Source organism: Mesocricetus auratus, unplaced genomic scaffold, assembly GCF_017639785.1.
Source record: "Mesocricetus auratus isolate SY011 unplaced genomic scaffold, BCM_Maur_2.0 Super-Scaffold_4256, whole genome shotgun sequence".
Taxonomy (NCBI): domain Eukaryota; kingdom Metazoa; phylum Chordata; class Mammalia; order Rodentia; family Cricetidae; genus Mesocricetus; species Mesocricetus auratus.
Window position 1 is genome coordinate 4,876,784 of NW_024429182.1, and position 19,618 is coordinate 4,896,401.

Genomic DNA, 19,618 nt, shown 5'->3' on the forward strand with positions numbered 1-19,618 from the left:
GGAGGGACACAGGACTGACCGAAGCTTTTGGTTGACTCATCAGGTTTACTCCGAGGCGTGTGATGAACCTAGGGGAAAGGGCAGCTTCCCGGCCATGATCACCCCAGCTTATCGGAACGCCAAGAAGGCCAACGAACTTGCTAGTGATGTAAGTACTGGCAGGGCCGTGGAGGCGGAGGTCCGGGAATGCAGAGGGCTGCGTTACTGAAAGCCGCGTACAGGCATCCCTCAGAGCCATGCAGAAGCAGAATGGCAGCCTAGCCTAGCTGCGGGTCGTGGTGTCCTCTTGACCCGCTCATAGACTTTGGGTCCCTTTATCTGTGCACATGGAAACAGAGCTAGACAAACAGCCCCACTCATTTGTCGTCTGAGAAGACACACACTGTGTGGGACCAAACCCCATTGTGAAACTGAAACCCCACTGTGAAATTGAGCCTTTCAGGGCAAAGGCTCACTGAAAGAATGTAGCAAGTCTTTCTCTGTCCCACCAGCCAGCTCCCAAATAGCGACATGGAGACTTGCTGTAAATTATGAAAGCTGGGCCTTTAGCTCAGGCTTGTTCCTAACCAGCTCTTATAACTTAAATTAACCAGTGATATTTAGATCCATCTATGTACTGTCACGTGGCGTTACCTCTCTTCCATCCTGCACCTCCCGCTTCCTCCTCTTCACGTGTCCTGGTGGCTCCCACGTGTCTCAGGTACCCACTTCTTCATGTCTCTGCCCGGAAGTCCCACCTCTACCTCCCGCCTAGCTATTTATTGCACGAATCACCACAAATACATCTTCACACAGTGCACGGATATCCCGCGATCAATCTTCACACAGTGCACGGATATCCCACGATCAATCTTCACACAGTGCACGGATATCCCGCGATCAATCTTCACACAGTGCACGGATATCCCGCGATCAATCTTCACACAGTGCACGGATATCCCGCGATCAATCTTCACACAGTGCACGGATATCCCGCGATCCATCTTCACACAGTGCACGAATCACCACAAATACATCTTCACACAGTGCACGGATATCCCACGATCAATCTTCACACAGTGCACGGATATCCCGCGATCCATCTTCACACAGTGCACGGATATCCCGCGATCCATCTTCACACAGTGCACGAATCACCACAAATACATCTTCACACAGTGCACGGATATCCCGCGATCAATCTTCACACAGTGCACGGATATCCCGCGATCCATCTTCACACAGTGCACGGATATCCCGCGATCCATCTTCACACAGTGCACGAATCACCACAAATACATCTTCACACAGTGCACGGATATCCCACGATCAATCTTCACACAGTGCACGGATATCCCGCGATCAATCTTCACACAGTGCACGGATATCCCACGATCAATCTTCACACAGTGCACGGATATCCCGCGATCCATCTTCACACAGTGCACGGATATCCCACGATCCATCTTCACACAGTGCACGAATCACCACAAATACATCTTCACACAGTGCACGGATATCCCACGATCAATCTTCACACAGTGCACGAATCACCACAAATACATCTTCACACAGTGCACGGATATCCCACGATCAATCTTCACACAGTGCACGGATATCCCACGATCCATCTTCACACAGTGCACAGATATCCCGCGATCCATCTTCACACAGTGCACGGATATCCCGCGATCAATCTTCACACAGTGCAGGGATATCCCACGATCAAAGAAGTCATGTGGTTATCAAACTGGGTGTGACCCAAGTGAGTGAGACTCGATTTTTTATTTGAGAATGTTAGGCAGCTGTCTGTCCTTGAGAGGTGGGCTATAATTAAGCTTTAGGTAAAGTGTGGTTCTCGCTGCAGTTCTTTTTTTTTTGTTTGTTTGTTTGAGACAGGGTTTCTCTGTGTAGCTTTGGAGGCTCTCCTGGAACTCGCTCTGTAGACCAGGCTGGCCTTGAACTCACAGAGATCTGCCTGCCTCTGCCTCCCGAGTGCTGGGATTAAAGGCGTCTTTCATTCTGCCACTGCTCAGTGAGTCCCGGGAGCCCAGGACAATACCACCTTGGCCCTGAGAAGGGAAAAGCAAGATATTACTCCTTCCTCCTCCCGCAGGCAAGGCAGAGACGGTGTCAAAATTGAGGGCCGGATGGGGGTCGCAATTTCTCTTTGCGATGGTCACCTCAAGGACCCCTCTCTCCCTTTCTCCAGGCAGTGTTAGCAAAGGGCGAGAGGAGCCGGGAAAAGTTTTGATGCAAGGAGAATCAAGTGGCTTCTAAGTTTAATAAAGGGACTTTCGCCGGGCGGTGGTGGCGCACGCCTTTTATCCCAGCACTCGGGAGGCAGAGGCAGGCAGATCTCTGTGAGTTCGAGGCCAGGCTGGACTGACAGCCTCCACAACAATACAGAGAAACCCTGTTTCGTAAAAAAAAAAAAAAAAAAAATTAAAAATTAAAATAAATAAATAAATAAAGAGACTTTCAAGGGTCCAGAGAACTCTCCTTCCTTTAGAGAACTCTACTGCGTTCGCGTTAACGTCGACTCTGGGATTACTTCACATTTCTCGTGCAGAGTGCGGCCACCGCATCTCCTGACTCTCTTTGCGTGCTTTTTTTTTTTTCCAGATAAAATACCGGCAGGACTTCCATAAGATGAAGGGCGCCGCACACTTTCATTCCCTCACAGCCCAGGACAACCTGGTTCTCAGTCGAGCTCAGAGTGTGAACAAGCTCGTGAGTGAGGTGAGTGCTGGGGAGAGCTGTGCTCCTGTACCACCCCTTTTCTCTGAGACCTTGAAGCACTGTTTAAAAAACAGTGCTGATCGCTGGCGGCACACACCAGCGGGAGGTCAAGGCCGTCTCCTTGCTCACAGTGAGTTGAAAGCCAGCCTGTACTGTGTGAGACCCTGCCTCAAAACAAACAAAATGAAACCATGCATGCTACATGCATGCCTAATAATGCGTATATAGAACCAAGTAAATTGAATCTTTCTCTGCTGGCTCAAAACCGTCTTGCTAAATATTCAAAAGTGCCAGTCAACAGATTTGAGATTTGTAGTTGTCAGAGCCAGTAGCAGATGACACAACTTTCAGAGATTTAATTTTAAATGGGTGTGTGTGTGTGTGTGTGTGTGTGTGTGTGTGTGTGTGCGCGCGCGCGCGTGTGTGCATGCATGCGAGTGCAGGTACCTTCAGAGGCCAGAAGAGGGAGCCAGGTCTCCCTGGAGCTGGAGCTATAGTAGTTATGAGGCTCACAATGTGGGAAGCAAACTCAGGTCTTCTGCAAGAGTGGTAGGCACCTTTTCAACCACTGAGCCATCTGTCCAGCCCCCATACTCCAACCTTTAAAGCCATAAGTCATTACATTAGCATGGAGTCAAAGTCTAGAAAGACTGTTGCAAATGCCACATTTCCCTTATCACTGAGTTCAGAGTTCAGGGGTGCACATTGTTGGACCCAACAGGACTAGTTGGCAAGAACATTTGTTTTCTAGCTCCCTGGAGCTCTGGTGTCCCTTCAATAGTGGCTTCTGTCCTCTACACCGCTGCACAGGACTTGAAGACCTTTTGAGTGGCAACTCCAGAGAGGGAACAGTCAGACACTGATATGCAGATATCTTAGAACACCCTCTAACTTCTGTAAGGCCTTGATCTCAGACAGGGCTGACTGGTGACCCTCTGGCCTTTGACCTTCGAATGCCCAGGATCAGACTTCCCTGAGTCTCGTCAGGAGTCTTGGTCGGGTGCTGAGAGCTTAGAAGTTCTAGATGATTCTACTCTAGAGCAGATGTCAGCACACTGTGGGCTTTGTTTCAGATCCGGCTCATGGCCCGAATCTAGTTCAGGGCCTGTTTTTATAAATGAAGTGTTTGGGACACAACCACAGAGTATCTGCCTGAATATTGCTTTTGGCTGCCGTTAGGCTCTCATGGTGAGTCTGAGCACCTGACATAGAGACTGTGAGGAGGGCAAATCCTGAAATATTTGATCTATTTTATTAGCTATATGGTATATGGCATAATAATGATTATATTAATATATAGCTAATATAAAATGTTTGATATAGCTGGGCTTTGGTGGCACACACCTTTAACCCCAGCACTCGGGAGGCAGAGGCAGGTGGATCTCTGTGAGTTTAAGGCCAGCCTAGTCTACAGAGCTAGTTCCAGGACAGCCTCCAAAGCCACAGAGAAACCCTGTCTTGAAAAACCAAAAAAAATGTTTTTTATATATAATATAATCATTTTGTTAGCTCTGGTAGGAAAGTGTCTGTCACAATATAGAGATCTTAGGGACAAAATCAGAACCAGAGACCATTGGGTAGGTGGAGGTCAGGGACAGTTCAACCACCCAGAAGGGGTATATTCACATAGAAAAGGGCCATTCCTTTTTCTATGTGGATATACAGAACTGAACCTATGACTATGAAGACATATGTCTACAGGGCTGGGGAGACAGCTCAGTGAGTAGGTAAAGCGCTTGCCCCATAAACACGAGAAAGTGAGTTTAGATCCCCGGCACCCTGTTAAAAGCCAGAAATGGCGGCACAAGTTCATAACTTAGCACTGAGGGTGGGGTGGGGCAGGGAGAAGGGAAGCAGCTATGTCCTAGGAGCGTGCTCTCCAACCAGTATGGCTGAAGTGGCATGTTCCAGGGTCAGCGAGAGACCATGCCTCAACGAATGAGGCGGAGAGTAACGAAAAAGACACTCAGCGCAGACTTCTGGTGTCCACACGTGGACTTGTGAGCATGCACAGGCGCATACACACAAGCACACACACAATCACACATGTTTAGTCCTTAAATGTATTTTATTCTATGTGCATGTGCTTGAGTATGTGTTTGTGTATCATGTGCATACCCAGAGGTCAAAAGAGCATTGGGTTCTTGGAGCTGGTGATCCCCCACGTGGGTACTGGGAGCTGAACTCGGGTCCTTTGCAAGAGCATTGGCCTCTTAGCACTGAGCCATCTCTTACACCGCCCCCCACTTCGAATAAGGATGTATCTCTAGAGTTAGGATCCAAACACATGCCAGGGTTTTGCAATCTTAACTATACATCGTTTGTCAGCATTAAAACGCACCTTGCATGCTTTTAAAAGGCACAGCTCCACCACACGGTTTTACCAGGCGCTGTAACAGTGTAAGTTGTATTTCCTTCGGTGAGTGATCCCAAGGGCACCCTCTATTTCGTTTTGCCTTTATGATTATCAGTGAGATGGGCCAGCTCTGTCTCTCTTTGTGGTGTTCATCATTAGCCGCAGTTACCCGGGATGGGCTGCCTATTTGGTAACAATAGCCTCACATCCAATGTGTGGCACTGGGGGGGCTCCTATACCAGCCTATTTTAAACTAAGATGGCCTGCCTCGGTGGGATCCTTCTCCGCACTCCTTAGTAAAGCATGGTTGTTAAATCATCTTGATGTGTTCACAGAGAGACACACATGTAGCTCTACATGGGAGGAGTTTGGGTATCACATAAACACACAAGATGTTTTACCTCAAGGGAACCCATGCCATTTCTGAAATCATTTTTGCCACTATTTACAACATGCATTCTTCCCGCCAGCCTGGATCCAGAGCTGCGTCAGTCCCAAATGAACACACAGGAGGCTGTATTAATTATGAAGCTGTTGGCCGTTTGTTATGATGTCTTATCAGCTAGCTCTGACTTAATTGTTAACCCATACTTACATATATACATACATACATACCTTCATACATAAATACATATATATGGACTTATCTCTTAGAGAACACCAGACTTGTGTTCTTTCTTCCAGGGAGTCACATGGCAACGACTCCCTTCACTACATTTCCCAGAATCCTCCTAGACCCCTAGTCCCACCTATCTTACTTCCCTATTGGCCAACGGTGTTTTATTGACATATACACAGGACTTCCCCATCAACTCTCATTATTGCCATTGTGTTTTGTGGCAGAGCAAGCCCAGAGCCCCATGCTGGGGACAGTCACTGTCCCTGAGCTACACCCAACCCTTGTTCTACAGTTCTTCATCTGTGTGGAGCATTACGGTACCTGCTATCAAGAAGGCTATGCCCTTGTTATCTTCAGAATGAAATCACCTGCTTTATCATTTATTTTATAAAGGAAAAGAATACACACGCACGCGCGCTCGCACACACACACGCACACACACACACGCACACATACACACACACACATGCACGCGCACGCACACACACACACACACACACACACTTTTAGTATCCTCTGCCCTACTTTAGGTCTTGGGTTGTAAGTTTCCTAAAAGATATCCCAGTCAAGACTTGGAGGTGTTTTCAAGAATGACTTGAGGTTTGTGTCTGTTAAGCATCTGGTGTTTGGTTCCCCAAGGTGGAGTATAAGAAGGGTCTGGAAAGCAGTAAAGGTCACAGTATCAACTACTGTGAGACACCCCAGTTCAGGAATGTGAGCAAGATCTCAAAATTCACCAGTGACGTGAGTTGCTCCCTAAGCATCTGTCTGGGAACGTTTTGTGAGTTGAGCTTCTGACTGTCTCGGGAGACTGTCTTTGTGACTATACCCGTGTATCTTGGAGAAGCATGACCTCCCGGGTGCATGGTACATTGAGCTTTGGTTAGGAGTGTCTTCCGGGATTAGTCTGCTTATTACCAAATGGTGTCACAATCCCAACCTTCCCCGCTTGCCCATACGTGACCGAGGCCTCAAGGCAGGACTGTATTTGTACACCCCATCTGTGTGGCACAGTGGCTGTTCCTGGCGCTGCTGTAGGCTAGTGTGGGAGCCTGAGGGAGCATGCAGTGTCTCTTCTCACTGTGACTGTGTGCTTCTGAGTTAATATGTAATCTCACTTCATAGTCAGCCCAAGAGCCAGATAACCCTTCCCCATTTTACACATGGCCAGACACCAAATGCTAGAGTGTCCCTTCCAAATGTGGACATCCTCAGAGAAGGTTCGAAGATGTGTTCATCCCCCTTTGGCTTTCCTTTTATTTGATGAACAGCATTTAGGACATGACTCATTATCCTGCATGGTTGCCATGGTGATGGATTTTTACACCATAAAATCCGACAGAGATGGGGTCTATTATTTTGTTCATAATTGCCCCTCTGTATCCACAGAGGGTTGGTTGGTTCAGGGCCTCCTTGGTAAGATGCTACAATCCTCAGGTTCCAAAATCCCTTCTGTGAAAACGGTGTGTAGCAATGGGACATAGCCTCCACATTCCTGTCAGGTTGTCTCCTGACTACTTGGAACACGCAGTGCATTGAAGACGCTGCATACATAGTCATTCTACGTTTTTAAAAAGGAGAAGCAGTAAGAGAAAAGCCTGCACATGTCTGTCACAGAGACAACCTTCTTTTCGGATGTCTTCAGTGTGTGGCTGGCCGCATCTATAGATGTAGGGGGCCGGCTGCATTCGGACAAGGAGGGAACGATGTGTGGTGACTTGGCTTGTGGACCGTGGCCACACCATCAGGGCTTCATCCCTCCACATGCTCACGGCCAGCTCCACACGCTCACGGCATATATTCATACTGGGAAAAGCCTGGTAAACCTAAAACCAAACACACAAAAAATGAACAAACAGAACGGGTCTGCTTCAGTGTCCCCCGTGGGGCCGCATTTCCCTGTGCTTGTCTGCCTGCCTTTCACGTTCGCGTGCTCTTTTGAAATGTAAGTTGTTTTTAAAAAGTTTTTTTTTTCAGTAGTGGGATTGTGTTCAATTTTTTAGACTCAGACCGTTAAGATAGACAGTCGGCCTTCATCTAGTTGGGAGATTTTCATCAAAAGTGTAATATTTTCATGTAGAATAAGTACAAGGAAAACTACCAGACCCACCTGAGAGGCCACTACGAAGGAGTCGGTATGGACAGACGTATGCTCCACGCTCTCAAAGTTGGCAGCCTGGCCAGCAATGTGAGTTGTGTGTGGTTAAGGGACAGTGGGAGTCAGCTGGTTGGGGTGTGAAGAATTTGGTCAAATATTTTTAACCCCCCCCTTTAAAAATTTGTATGCTTTGATATGTAAAAGCAGACCTTCAAATGTTAACCAAATACAATAAAGAATGCCTAAAAACTTTTAAGGCTTTCAGAGGCTCAGCTAAGTCTTGCTTGAGTCTTTGGCTTGAAGGCTTTACTATAATTGATCCAGTATAACAAACCGCTCAACCTCTGAAGGACACAGTAAAATGCGTTGAGTGTGATTCCTGTGTGAAACGCTGCGGGATCTCAAAACTCTGACTCTGAGTTTCTCAGTTAGCTGGTAACTTTGTTTTTTTCCAGTCATTGAAGATGTGCTGTGGCTGAACAATAGTTAGAGAGATGGGGGCAACCGAATGCCAGGGGATGACATGGAAACTCCTGTCCTCTCTTCAGCTCTAGCAGTCTAGTTTGCAGATATGCAAATTCCAGACTCTAAATCTAGGAGGGAATAAGTGCTTAAAGGAGACTGAGTTCACATTCACAACGTCCAGATGTTGGGTTTCCTCTCCCTCAGCGTGCCGATGCTGACCGTCGTAACTGAAACACTCCAAAATAAACACTTTCCATTCATTTTCGTGAAGTTTGCCCAGAAGCACTTTCATTCTATCCCTGGGTACAAGTGCTCATTTTAAACAGAAACAAGGGGGCTCATGATTAAAAAAGAAAGATAAAATAAGTGTACTGCACAAGGAAGTTGACTGATTCTGGACTAAGTAGGAATAATTTCAATTAGTTAAAGGCTGTGTGAACATAAACGTGTAAACACAATATAATTTTCTCTTGAGGTGATGAAAGTGAATTAATTTTGTTCCTAGTTATTTTTAAAAATATTTATGATATTCAGAAAAGGTCAGGGAAGGTAGAAACTGATGTCCCTTCTCTTTGGGTTTCAGGTTGCCTACAAGGCTGATTATAAACACGACATCGTGAATTACAACTACCCAGCCACTCTCACACCATCCTACCAAACGACGATGAAGCTGGTTCCCCTGAAGGATGTGAGTCCTCCACTCCCCTTCTACTCTGTGACTCACTGCGGAGCAAGGCTTAGGTAGCAAGATGGGAAGGAAAAAAAATCCCACCAATATACAGGAGATTGGAGGGACTGGGAAAGGGGCCTGCCCATCCTCTGGGAAGTTCATGCATGAGTGACTTAAAAACTCACTTTCTGAGTAAAATATGGATGATTCGGATCTTGTATTTAAAGCGTCCTAAAGTTCAATTTCCCCTTTTAGAATTTGGAGAGTTTAATCTGTGGGATACATAATAATCATTCCGTAGCAATGATGACCTTAAAAAATTAGAACATACCATGCTAAAGATAAAGTAGGTGTAAGTTAACAGTAGTGGTAGTGTGAGCTATGCCTTTTTCTCAGGGATATATTGGCAAGCATAGATGGATGGATGGATGGAGAGATGGATGGATGGATGGATAGATGGATGGATCTCTTAGTACAGCAGTAAGCCTATTTATATTATGGTTTGGCATCCCAAACAAAATAATACAATTAATTAAAATTACTGTCTTGCCATCCCAACACTTTTATTATGTACTCAGTGTTGAAATTTTGGAAAATATAAGAAAAAGCATAAAGAAGAAGATAAAGTAGTTTACTGTCTTAAAAAGGAGTTGGTTGACCTCATAGTTTGCCAGCGAAGGTGATCTTCAGTTTAATCTAATAGGCAATTCTTCCTGTGTTCACTGAGGGTTCTTTCCCTCTGCTCCTGTGGGCTCAGCATAACTCCAGTGATTGGCGGGGATTTTCCCACTGGCAGATAGGACAGTGCCTCTCCCTCGCTTTTGCCGAGAGTAAGATGTGATGGAATTGATTTGGTTGGATCTGAAACAGTGTCTGGACCACCAAGGGATAAGATTTAGCGAAAGATGGCTTACTGGATGAACATGGCTTTGAGAAGGTGAATGGAGATGGGCGTTGGTGGTGGCACACACCTTTAATCCCAGCACTTGGGAGGCAGAGGCAGGCGGATCTCTGTGAGTTCGAGGCCAGCCTGGTTCTACAGAGCGAGTTCCAGGACAGCCTCCAAAACAATACAGAGAAACCCTGTCTCGAACTCCATCTCCCCCACAAAAAAATCCCAGCATTCGGGAGGCAGAGGCAGGCAGTTCTCTGTGAGTTCGTGGCCAGCCTGGTCTACAGAGCGAGTTCTAGCACAGGCTCCAAAGCTACACAAAGAAACCCTGTTCAAAAACAAACAAAAGAGAGAGCAAGTGAATGGTGCAGGGGATGAGAACCAGAAGGACGTAAGGAACCAAAACTGTGTGCCTCTTTTCCCCCAGGAAGTCTTGTTAGGTTGCCTTGTTATATCTTAATGATACTAAAACATCTTTATTTTTGGCTCTAAAGACTTCATAGACTGCTTAGCAATTAAAAGGAATATCATGAGTGTGTGTGTGTGTGTGTGTGTGTGTATGTGTGTGTGTGTGTATGTGTGTGTGTTTGCAATCAAGTTCTAGAGGTCAAGGCTCATTAGCAGCACAGACAGAATGAGATAGATTTCCATAGCTCTGTGTTTCCATTGTGACATCATCTGCCACTACAGTTGTGTCTGTAGGACTTGCCATCAAACTACACACCTGGAGCGGTGCGGCCAGCTCAGAAAACTAGACTGCAGCAGAGACTGGGTTTAGAGATAGCGTCTAAGCTCATAGCACGGGAGCCATACCTGGGCTCATTGCTTGCTATTGCCCGTGCGGAGGAAAATCAAAACATGGCGTAAAAACGGTTACGTCTCATGTCCTGGCAATCAGCTGGGACCAAGTCTCGGCTGATGTATAGACGCATCTTAACCTCCTTCCTCTTACTCTCCTACCCCGGCATGTGTTTGAGCAAATCATTGCTAATGTATATTATTAACATTCGGGAAGTCTTTTTTTTTTTTTAAAGAGAATTTGTGGTCTTGCCATCTGGTAGTCTTAAGGTGGTAGAATAGCCATAGAATGAAGTACAGCATGGGTCCTTAATTAGAGGGCATTCCTTCAGACGGATTTTCACAAACACTAATAGAATTAAAATGGGCTCAATGCTTAGCATAGAGCCTTTCAGAATGTAGATTGAAGCAGTGGCCAAGCGTTAATGAAACTGGGACGATGTGATTAATCATGGAGGCTGTTAATTATGTCCTGCAGAGAAAAGTAATTGTGTTCGGTGGCATACTTAGTGCAGAATTATCAGGAAGGGATGTGCTATTTTAAAATTACAGTTTTGTGACATTTTATCATGCATAGTTCTGAATTCTAATGAGCTTCTATTATGAGCTGATAATTTTTCCTTCTGAATTAGGAAGTCCTAGCACTCTAATCTCATTAGTGGTTGACATTGAAATGACTTCGTATTCCCCAGTTTTCTCTCTATACTCTGGACGTACAAAGTTTCTTCTCCTTGAATTAATTAATGGAAAAGCACTAAAGTGATGGTCTCCAGACCCAGCAGAGTGGTCAGCTCTGTACCGGAACCTCTGTCGTGTCCCTATGTGCTGTTTTAGAGACAGATTTATCTGTCATTTGCTTGCACATGGAATATATGTCCTGGTCTAAATATACAAGTCCAGGTTTCTCAATGGGGAACCCCTGTCCATCTGTAGCACTCCCAAGCACTCAAGGTAAACTGGGATTACAGAGCGCAAACCCAAGAGAACAGCCTGAGGACCAACTTGCGAGTTGGTCTGGGATGCCAACCGGACCAACTTACCTTTTACCAACCGAGCAATCACTTTGGTTCACCATGCTTCCGTTACCACATTGCGAGGTAGGGGCTACTGTAGGATAGCTGGGGGGTTAAATAGGTTAGGATGTGTGGAGCACATGCAGCAGTAGGAGGTGTACAGAAAGGGCCCCATGGTGTCCGTAACTGCTACTAACTGATATTGTCAGGGAAAAGGATGATGGGAGTAGAGGGAAGTCTTGGATTGAACAAGCTGGAAGCCAGCACACCCAAGGGCTCTCGGGTCATTCCATGTGTGCCACTGTTTTTTTTTCTTTTCTTTTTTAAAACTATGGACTTACTTGCCAGCTCTTAACTTACAGAGAACCTGGAGCAGGATGTGCTGGGAGTTTGAGTTGGGATGGGTGTGTCTTGCCCAGAAGTAGACAATTTACAGCCTTTCTCTCTCTCTTCCGGCATTTACAGTCACTCAGTTCCCTTTTGTGCTGCGTGCCCTGAGAGGAGGTCATGGAGCGTCTTATTTATGGCTGCACAGTCATCCGTCACTCATTCTCAGCGTCTTGTGCTTCTCTAAGTCTCTGCATTTCCTCCCTTTAACTGGAAAGAGAAGCTTCTCCCTTCATCCTCTGTGGCTATAAGCATTTATGCTTAAGGGTCAGCTTGGTATTATTTCAGTTTAGGTAACAACTGTATTGGGTCCCCACCCCACCTCAGGGGTCTGTGATCTCAAGACCTCACCATGAGATTTTGAACTCTGTTTACAGTACCAGGAATGGATCCCTTCAAATCCAATCAGGAGGCTGTATAAGAACAGGTCTAGCAAAAGTCAGGCATGGAGGAAGAGCAGTTGAGGGGTAGCCCATGTCTTTCTGTTGAACTGCTTGGCACTAATAGATTCAGGGAGAATCAGAGACTTTAGGGTCATTGTCTTCAATCATGCACCCACTGGAGACCACACTAGAAGCCGACTGATGCCCCACCCTGGTGGATGCTCTGGAAGCTGGAGTTACCTCCATTCATTCATGAGCCGCTTCAGATGGGTGTTAGGAACCAAGCTCTGGGTCTTGGAGAGACCTGTGCACGCTCTTAGCCATCTCTCCAGTTCCACGATTGTTTTATAAAGTGACCTTGTGTCCATTTTCACTGGCAGCGACCCTAGGGCTAGAATGACTGGGATGGAGATCTTGTGTTCTCAAATGCTGCTCTGGATTCCTTGAGTTCTTACCACAGCCCTATGACAGCCCACAGCTAGCTCGTCCTTGTCAACACTTACCATTGCTGGTAGCTTCGCTCTCTCTCTCTCTCTCTCTCTCTCTCTCTCTCTCTCTCTCTCTCTCTCTCTCTCTCTGTGTGTGTGTGTGTGTATGTGTAAGGGCATTGCTCTGGTGGGTAATGTAAAGACGAATGTGTCCTCTCTCTCTCTGCATGTAATGGCATCACCCTGGTGAGTAATGTAAGGACACATGCGTCCTGTGTTCACTGCTCAGTTATCTGGTCTCTGCTGTGTCACCTTTCCATGTTACTCACCCTTCCCTGCCCGACCTCCATCTGTTGACTTGGCATGTCCACTGTCATCCAGGTAGGAGTGTCCCTTCTTGTTCTAACTCCCTGAGAACCACTACACTAAATGGCAAATGACATTCCCTGTGCCTGTTTCTGCCCAGGTCAACTACAGGCAGAGCATCGACAAACTGAAGTACAGCTCAGTGACAAGCACGCCTCAGATTGTTCAAGCCAAAATCAACGCCCAGCAACTGAGCCACGTACGTAGCACGTCCCCTCCCGGCTGGGAAGCTTGCAAGTGTGCTGAGGCCTCTGGGTAGCTAACCCCAAGGATTTTTTTTTTTACCCCAAGGATTTTACTTTTATTAATGCTGGGACATCTGATTGCAGCCATGAGATGATGTCTCTCCTTTCGAACATTCTATTATAGGGAACATTAGTACATGCAAAAGTAGACTGTATTAAGTCCCAAGTGCCGGCTTGGATAACTATTAACTCAAGCCACATCCTGCCTCATCTGGGAGCTTGCTACTTCCCCATCTCTGTTATTTTGAAGAAAATCTAACTTCATCTGTAAATATTTTAGTACGAATCTCTAAAAAGTAAAAAGAATGAAACATATTTTTACAATTTTAATAAAGGACACCAAAAATTAACAGTTATCCCAACTGTCAGCAGTATTCAAGGTCCAGGGTTAAGTTTTGGGCAACACTCAACACTCCTCATAGATGGTATTGAAGTCTTCCATCAGAAATCTCCTGTCTGCTGGGTGCTGGCGGTGCAGCCTTTATTGCCAGCACTCAGGAGGTAGAGGCAGGCGGATCTCTGTGAGTTCTAGGACAGCCAGGGCTACACAGAGAGACCCTGTCTTGGAAAAACAAAGAAGAAAGAAATCACTGTTTAGCACTTTTGTGCACACACGCTTAGAGAAGCGTTTTCTGAACTGTGCGCTTGATAACCTCACATTGTCAATTATCTACCGATGATGGTTTTGTTTTGTTTTTTTTGAGTACTGGTGAGTGTCTGGCTTTCGGTTAGCAAACATCCAGCACAGCAGCAGGTTGAAAGCATCTTGCAAACTCACACACTTGAATGCGCCTGTGAGCTCTTCCATTTTTGATTTGACATCTCCAACCTGTGAAATAAACCCTCCCACCACATTCTTGTAAAGGGCTGTTCTCAGGAACTCCCTCTCAGCGATGGGTAATCAGAGGAAGGCGGGGGAACAGAATACTCTCCCCAAGACTTTCCTCCTGCTGTACACGAACCTTGCAGGCGCATTTGAAATCCAACAGGTTAATTACCGGGCTGACTATGAGAGGGGCAAGCTCAACTTCACGTCGCCCCAGGATGCTCCGCAGCTGGTCAAGGCCAAGACCAATGCCGCACTCTTCAGTGAGGTGAGAGCAAGGAGGGGGAGAGATCCCCATGCATGTGAAAAACGGCTCAACAGGCTGGGAGGGCCCACTCTCCTCCCAAGGAAGGGTGGGTGGTCATCCCAGTAGGGTGGGTAGTCATCCCAATACAATTTAGAATTTCGTCATCTTGACACTTGGCCAGTTCCTGGGGATGAACTGTTCATAGCAATGCTGTTCTTGCATGAACACGAGTGTGTTATGTGAGCACATACATTCATCTCTATCGCCACCATCATCCCGGTGGCTAACTGGTGACTGTGCGTGGAGGGGTTGTAAGTCTCCAGAATAACCTTGGTTTGATCAACAAAGACCCGGGGAGTCATGGAGTGGCTGTAGCTCAGCCTCTATTCTACATGGGATTCATGGGACAGAGTCAAAAACAGGGATGGTTGCTCTTTTCATGACTGCTCTATGCTGAGGCAGAGGATATGGTGACAAACAATGTGATGTTACACGATACAGTGTGTTATTAACATGACTCCTTCCTCTTGGTAGCATGGGTTTTGATATGAGATGAACGGATGCAGAAATCACGTTGGGCTCGTTTCATCTGTGTGACCCTAGCAAATATCTTCAACTTCCTGCACCTGGGCTTGCGTGAAGATTTGTAGTTAGTGCCCACAAAGCATTTAGGAAGGGACCACACTCAGTGGCCGTTACCAGGCAACACCAATTCCTTGCATCAGCAGTTCAGGGTTTGTCTTCATGCTCCACCCCCAACTTACCTTTCCAGCAGCCTGGAAAATGAGAATACCCATTTTGCAATTGGTTAGCCCTGGTCCAGAGAGGTAATTGCTCAAAGTCACAGGACTCAGGCAATGGGCATCCTTTCTTTGTCCTGTCCCTTGTGAGCAGCACCAAGGATCAATGAACTGTGTTAAAGACTACTGTGACAGTCTTAACAATACCAGCTAAGATTCTCCTGCCCACCAGCAATGGAGGAAACCAAGTTTGCTTTAAACAAACAAACAAAGAAAAACCCTCTCAACTTCTGACGGGGGGGGGGCTGCTTCCATTTGCCTGTTTTTACTTGTCAGGTGAAATACAAAGAAGGCTGGCGGAAGACAAAGGGGAGAGGATTTGAAATGAAGCTGGACGCCATGTCTCTGTTGGCCGCCAAAGCCTCGGGGGAGCTTGCTAGCAATGTAGGTTCCTCTCGTTAACTGGGAAACGTATAAGGAATGGTTCCGAAGCGATGGTAGCTGCCTGCTGGAAAAATAACGACTGTTAACGATGCAAACATCACAATGCTTTAATCTTCTCTGGATTTGAGAAAGGCGGGGGAGGGGGGCTTTCCCCCCCCAAGAATTGTTCTCTTTGAGCTTGTTGCAGTCAGAGTCCCTTCCATGGCTGTTACTCTCTTGTTCACCCTAGACTTTCTTCTTCCTCTCTCCAGATTAAATACAAAGAAGAATATGAAAAAACAAAAGGCAGAGCCCTGGGAACCACCGACTCTAAACTTCTGCATTCTCTTCAGGTGGCCAAGATGAGCAGTGAGGTAAACTCCCCCTGCCCCCCACCTAGGCTCCAAACTGACAGCTGTGCTCCCGGGCATCTCTGGCTTTGTGTCGATTTGCACCCACAATGCTTTTCTTTCCAAGCTCATACGAGGAACTTGCTCACTTTCTTTATTTTGCCAAAGCGTGGTGTTCCTTAAAAGTGTGTGAGGCACAGGGCCCCGAGGAAGACAGCAGCTACTGATCAAGGCGCACAGGCGCTTGAACACATCTGTTTATGCTGCAGACATTTGCCGAACAGATACTCTGGGTGAAATACTGCAGGAGACCCTGGAGCTGTGAGAATGAAGAGCTCAGGAGTTGTGCCTTCCCCTCCCCACACAGAACTTAGCACAGATGGGAGAGTGTTTTAGTCCACTGTTCTGCTGTTAAGACAGAATGATAGTGATGACACTTTATGAAGGAGGAGCTTTGCTTTGTCACATAATTCTGGAGGCCGGAAAGTCCAAGGATGTGTGGCTTCATCTAGTAAGGGCTTCGTGTTGCACAGGATGAAAAAATGTGAAGGGGAATAAATGTATGGAACAGAGAGAGAGAGAGAGAGAGAGAGAGAGAGAGAGAGAGAGAGAGAGAGAGAGAGAGAGAGAGAAGCTGGGCCTTGCTTTATATTAATAACAACTTGTTCTCCTGATAATGAACCCAGCTCCACAAGAGGTAGTGATAATGTGTTCATGAGGACGCATTATCTGCCCCAAGAAATGAACACCTCTGCTTGGCCCTACCCCCACCCCCCACCTACTGTTGAGGAATTAAACCTCAGTGTAACTGGGGCAAGTCATATCTAACCATAAAGGGGCTAAACGATAAGCATGTAGTTTATTGTGATGATGGTCTGGGTGAATCCTGTGGTCACAAACATAGACTGTTCCAAATACTTGCCAGGCGGACGGGGCATCCCAGGCTGCAACCAACTTGAACGTTGTTGCCCGCAAACAACTGGAGATTGACATTGGTAATGTCGCCTACGAAAGGGCATGGTGGGTTGGCAGCAGAGCCTTTGGGAAAGGCGAGGGCTACTGGAGACTCCGGCGGTTTTCAATCCTGTCTTCCACCCAGTGCAAGGCATTCTCTATGGACACATGAGCCCCGAGGTCCCGCTTTATCCCTCCCTAGCCAAGCCGCGAAGCCATGCGGCTCTGCTCAGCAGCTAAGCATGATTGACAGACAGGCCATGGATGGAGCGAAGTAAGGGGGTTGGCGTCAAAGCCACCCATTTAGACGTGTCACAGGGCATGGCTTGTAAACTTAATTGCTTGTAAAGCAAAGGGAGACAGTAAGAGTTAGAACTGAGCTTTGTTTTAAACGGACAGCAAACTGTTAGATTTGAGTAGCTGTGATCCAAAGCCTCAGGGCGGTTAATGGCCGTGATAGAAGCAGAGAGAGTGAGACCCTGGAGCTCTTGCTACCTTGCATCATACCCCATACACCCTCACTGTATAACCGGTGTCGCCATCACTGCTACCAGCAACATCACCACCACGACCGTCATCCCCACCACAGCCATCTCAACACAACTGTCATCTCCACCAACACCACTGTCACTAACATCAGGACCACATCCCCCCCCACCAGTCATCATCATGGCTTCCATGGATACCACTGTTGCCATCCATCATCCTTACCACTGCCATCACCGCCATCGTTGCAGCCTCATCAGCAACGTGTGTTGCTTGCATGCGGCGGTCAATAGTCTAAGCACCTTTCTGCCTGTGTCTTAATATTCATCAAAATAGTTTCCTTAAGGAAAATGAGCCCTAAGGGAGGCGATTTAACCTTCCAGAGGCTGCCCAGATAGCCCAGGGCAAGTCAGGCTTGAGTTAGGCCTGTTTGTCTCTGTAACCCATGCTTTGTTGTTTCACTTCTGAAAATCTCTGAAGAAAGCATACGTGGTGTCCTCTCTTGTGACATCCACACACAGGGTGAGTTTGGTAAAACAATCCTAGAGACAATGGGGGCCGGAAGCAGTGACAGTGTGACCTTGGCAGCACTGACTTGGGGTCACCTTTCTAATGGGTGGCTCTAGCAGGGTGTGGAATTTCTCAGAGACCGAGAGTCTCTCCCACACTGTCAAGTAACTCCTGCAAGAACAGCCGTTAACCAATGAGCCTTGTTTGTTGCACTCAAGGTTGAATACAAGAAAGGGTTTGAAGAGAGTAAGACCCACTTTTGCCTGCCCATGGACATGGTGAGCCTCAGGCAGGCTAAAAAGGCCCAGGCTCTCGCCAGCGACCTCGACTACAGGAAGAAACTGCATGAATATACCGTGCTGCCTGAAGATATGAAGACCCAGTGGGCCAAGAAAGCCCATGGGCTCCAGAGCGAGGTGAGTGTCCATCCGCTGCCGGCTCCACCCATCCGCCTTGCCGTTAGAAGCCCCCTCAGGGTGATCTGACCCTGTTTGTGAGTCCATTGTATAGCACAGAGAACTAGGAAGATCTACAGCCGCTCCGGGTCCAGGGAAGACGGATGAGAGAAAGAGGGAGCCATGATAGGAGAGACTCGGGATGGGGAGGGGGGCTCAGAGCCCGTGTGAAAGTCAGGATGTACGGGAAGTGACGTGAGCCCGGGAGAAACATGTTGGAAATGTTGGTCAAACACCATGAGACACTATTCTTGGTCAGTGCAAAGTGTTTCAACGCTAAGGTAGAATCACAGCTCAGTCACAAGGAGGAGCCCGGTAGTTTTACCTCCCAAAGAAAGATCTGCTGAGGATAACGGGGAGCAGTTTTCTGGGCTTTCCTGACTTTCCCCTCAACTCGATCATGTCTGTGTGTGTCTCTGTGTGTGTGTCAGATGAAAGTTTGGTGACATTTCTCTTGCAGCTGCAGTACAAAGCTGACCTGGCGTGGATGAAAGGGGTCGGGTGGCTGACCGAGGGGAGTCTCAATCTAGAACAAGCCAAGAAGGCTGGGCAGCTCGTCAGCGAGGTAACTTGAGTGTCTGTCTGTCCTTGGGCTCCAAGTGATTCTTAACCTCCAGTCACAGAGCTCGGTTCCCTCTGGTGTCCTCTCGAACTCCAGGGCTTTATTCTGAATGTGAGTCAAAGGGAAGGCACAGTTTCATGTCTGTACCCGAAACATCTCCCGAACCAACTCCCCACACCCTTGAACTTCCTGTAGGAAGCTTTTGTCTTGTTTTTTATTTTTATTTTTGTTTTCTTGACACAAGACCTCCCTCAATAGCCCAAGCAGACCCTGAACTCCAAATCCTCCTGTTTCTGCTTCCTGGGTGCTGGGATTACAGACTTGTGACACCATGCTCAGCTTTGGGAAGGTGTTTTTCAGAAGTAGTCTTTTCAAAAATGGGTTTTAGAGACAGGGTTTTTCTGCATAGCCCTGACTGTCCTGGCCTTGAACTCAGAGCTCTAGCTGCTTCTGCATTCTGAGTTGTGGAATTGAAGGCGTGTGCCACCACCACCTTATAAGAGAATAATTTAGTGTAGAAAGGGTAGTGTAGTATATAGATAGAGAAATAAAAAACCTGAAAAACTAAAAAAAATGCTCCAAAACTTCCACCATTACTCCCAACAACATATCATGACGGTTTGT

General features: G+C 47.0%; 1 protein-coding gene across 7 annotated transcripts in view; it reads left to right on the plus strand.

Annotated features, from left to right (window-relative positions):
- LOC101825350 (nebulin related anchoring protein) overlaps positions 1–19,618 on the plus strand; it is a 76,636-nt gene that overhangs the window by 16,184 nt on the left and 40,834 nt on the right. For 5 of the 7 annotated variants that reach the window (XM_040742455.1, XM_040742418.1, XM_040742444.1 and 2 more), the window contains exons 10-20: positions 44–148; positions 2,605–2,721; positions 6,336–6,440; positions 7,777–7,884; positions 8,843–8,947; positions 13,297–13,395; positions 14,431–14,535; positions 15,591–15,698; positions 15,950–16,051; positions 18,196–18,393; positions 18,893–18,997. In XM_040742455.1, the coding sequence (XP_040598389.1) occupies positions 44–148; positions 2,605–2,721; positions 6,336–6,440; positions 7,777–7,884; positions 8,843–8,947; positions 13,297–13,395; positions 14,431–14,535; positions 15,591–15,698; positions 15,950–16,051; positions 18,196–18,393; positions 18,893–18,997 (1,257 nt within the window). The remainder of the gene's footprint in view (positions 1–43; positions 149–2,604; positions 2,722–6,335; positions 6,441–7,776; positions 7,885–8,842; positions 8,948–13,296; positions 13,396–14,430; positions 14,536–15,590; positions 15,699–15,949; positions 16,052–18,195; positions 18,394–18,892; positions 18,998–19,618) is intronic. The other 2 variants (XM_040742431.1, XM_040742450.1) reach the window with 1 other exon arrangement.